Source organism: Lucilia cuprina, chromosome 2 (genome assembly GCF_022045245.1).
Source record: "Lucilia cuprina isolate Lc7/37 chromosome 2, ASM2204524v1, whole genome shotgun sequence".
Classification (NCBI taxonomy): domain Eukaryota; kingdom Metazoa; phylum Arthropoda; class Insecta; order Diptera; family Calliphoridae; genus Lucilia; species Lucilia cuprina.
In genome coordinates, this window is record NC_060950.1 from 66828827 (window position 1) to 66831384 (window position 2558).

At 33.8% G+C, this 2558-nt stretch overlaps 1 protein-coding gene across 1 annotated transcript; it reads right to left on the bottom strand.

Annotated features, from left to right (window-relative positions):
* Window positions 1–6: 6 nt before the first annotated feature.
* LOC111686787 (opsin Rh5) lies at window positions 7–1992 on the bottom strand. The gene is made up of 5 exons (XM_023449169.2): window positions 1832–1992; window positions 1556–1759; window positions 1283–1498; window positions 1100–1230; window positions 7–920 (listed from the first exon to the last, which is right to left on the bottom strand). Exons 1-5 carry the CDS (start codon window positions 1897–1899, stop codon window positions 364–366), a joined length of 1176 nt encoding a protein of 391 aa, XP_023304937.2. The 5' UTR covers window positions 1900–1992; the 3' UTR covers window positions 7–363.
* Between the last annotated feature and the right edge of the window lie 566 nt (window positions 1993–2558).

The window sequence follows — 2558 nt, forward strand, 5'->3', positions numbered from 1 at the left end:
AAATCTAGATTACCTAGGAAATCTTTTTTATCACTATTAAATAACACATTTCTTATTCTTATTCTAGAATCTAGATATATTTTTCTAAAGAAAACTGTTTTTTAATGTCATATTTCCATCTGTTTAGCGAAGACACGAATTTGAAGAAAATCCCCTTGGGAAGACACTTTGTTTTATAAAACTACTTTCAAAGGAGAATTTCTAACGAAAACGTAGACATATTTCTTAAATCTGTTTAGCGAAATCAATTTTCTAAAGAAAATCCTTTAAAAAAAGACTTTTTTCAATAAAGTTGACTTCAGAAAAGAGTTTTCCAAAGAAAACACTCTTCAGAAAACTCTTTATTATAAACATGTAATTTTTTCAATTCATAGCCGATACCGTACTAGTTTCACAATCTAAATTATCACCACCGCCACTCGACGAAGCCGCCGAATTTCTCTCCCTTATACCTAACCAGGGTAAACGTTTCTCTAATTCTGCTCTATATTTCGGATGACTGGCCGCATAGACCCATGGATCTATGCATGAAACTAATTTCGCACAACAACAAGGTATCATAGAGGCAAAGGGCGATATTAAATGGCGATAACCGTAGGTACCCAATAGCGATACAGTAGCATAGGGAGTCCAAGAGAAAATATATAATAAATATATAGTCATGGCTGCTTTAGCTATACGTAGCTCTACACTCATTGCTGCCGTATTTTGATTTGCTGAGAGTGATTTGAGATTCATTTTCTTGGCCTGATCGGCAAGCATTTTCTCATGATCGCGAACATGAAAAAATAATTTCGTATAATAGACACAGATAATAACCATGGGTATGCAGTAGGCCCAAACGAACATGCAGCGTACAAAATAGCGAGTCTCATCGTCATCGGTGAGATAGTCAAAGGAGCAGCTGGTGAGAAAGCCCTCTGGAATGAAAGAGTTGAAGAAAGACTTTTAAAACTGCTGATACACTTGTCTCAACATTTGGAATACAGTTGACCGAAGAAAACTGTCTTCATAAGAAACTAGTTCGAAAGAACTTTTTTCACTCTCTTCAGAAGACACTATTTTAAAGAAACTGTCTTGAGAGGACACTCCTATTTACCTGGTATAAAATGTCCCCAAATATGAAAGGTAGGTAAGGCAGTAAATGGTATGGTCCATAACCAAGTCAAAATAATCAAAATGGCGATTTGTGTATAATTTAAGCGGCCATCAATGGGATTGGAAATAGTTCTAAAAAGAAAAACGCTAAAAGTAATAATCCATAGAAATCAATTTCCCTTACCTATATCTATCGTAGGCTATAAATGCATTAGTTATCGCCGCTCCAATACCCGAAATACTACCAAATGCCGCATAAATATCACAGCCCAAATCCCCACCATGAAAATAACCCAATGAGGCATTAATCAGATAGTGAGGCATGTTTGCAGCCATGGTCAAATCGAAAACTGCTAAATTTATTATCAGCATATTCGAGGGGGTCTTTAAATTCTTTGATCTGAAAAGGAAAATCCACAAGTTAAACAACGTTTAACATCGTTAGTTTTAAACTTACGTTGAAAATAACCATAAAACTAAACCATTGCCAAATAGTGAACAAAATAACATGACGACAAAGGCAATAAATAAAAATGCTTGATAATAAATTTCGGGTACCGGAAAGGAGCGCCAATGCTGATGCACTAAATGTTGATATTCCATGGGATAATTCCAGCCCAGATTTGGCTGGGCCATAGGGGAAGTTAAAGAGTGTGTCGAGCTTTTAAAAATATAAAGAAATTTTTAAAAATATGTTGCATATCTTAAAAAATCCAATTTCTGTTTTCTTTACCCATTGAAATAGTTGGTATAGGGCTCTGGTCCCATTATAGGAGATCTTTTCAAAATTTTTAAAAGCATTTTTAAAAGCAGCTTCACAATTTGTTTTATTTTCAGCTATTTTTTCTTCATCTTTTTTTTATAATTAATTATCTTCACCTTTAGTACTTTTCTTTAGTCCTCTTTAAGACCGACTAACAGTTTGTGCGGTTTCTTAAGAGGGTTTTTATAGAATTTTCTTACAAGATGTTTTTCTGTCACATTCTTTGAAATATATTTAACAGCTTATGTATAACATACCAAGGAGGATTAAAGTAATTCTGCCAAATAAACAAATTCTTAATGTGCATTGAAATATCAGAGGGTTTTTAGTTTGTATATGAAGACATTTATTTCTATTTTAGTCACACTATAACTTAGAATTTCAGCAGATGTTGTCGAAAGTAGTTGACTTTTAAAAAAAGCTTAAAATTAAAAATATTATTTGCACGATAACGGTCTTAAATCGGCAAATGCTTCTTTTTCTATAACAGAGTGCGGGCTAATATTGAATTGCAATAAATCGATCTTCCAGCTGTAACAGGTCCTTAGTTGTGGAGCAAAATTGTAAGTCTTGAGAAGATGTGTTGATGTGAAGAACTGAACTAGAACTGAACTAGAACTGAACTAGAACTGAACTAGAACTGAACTAGAACTGAACTAGAACTGAACTAGAACTGAACTAGAACTGAACTAGAACT

What these genes read in the sequence shown, in the direction of transcription:
- LOC111686787 (XM_023449169.2), bottom strand. Translation starts at nt 1,899, where the DNA reads ATGCTTTTAAAAATTTTGAAAAGATCTCCTATAATGGGACCAGAGCCC. An exon ending in TATACCAACTATTTCAATGG is followed by an intron (nt 1,760 to 1,831) that starts GTAAAGAAAACA and finishes TATTTTTAAAAG; the next exon opens with CTCGACACACTCTTTAACTT. An exon ending in TTGGGGACATTTTATACCAG is followed by an intron (nt 921 to 1,099) that starts GTAAATAGGAGT and finishes CTTTCATTCCAG; the next exon opens with AGGGCTTTCTCACCAGCTGC.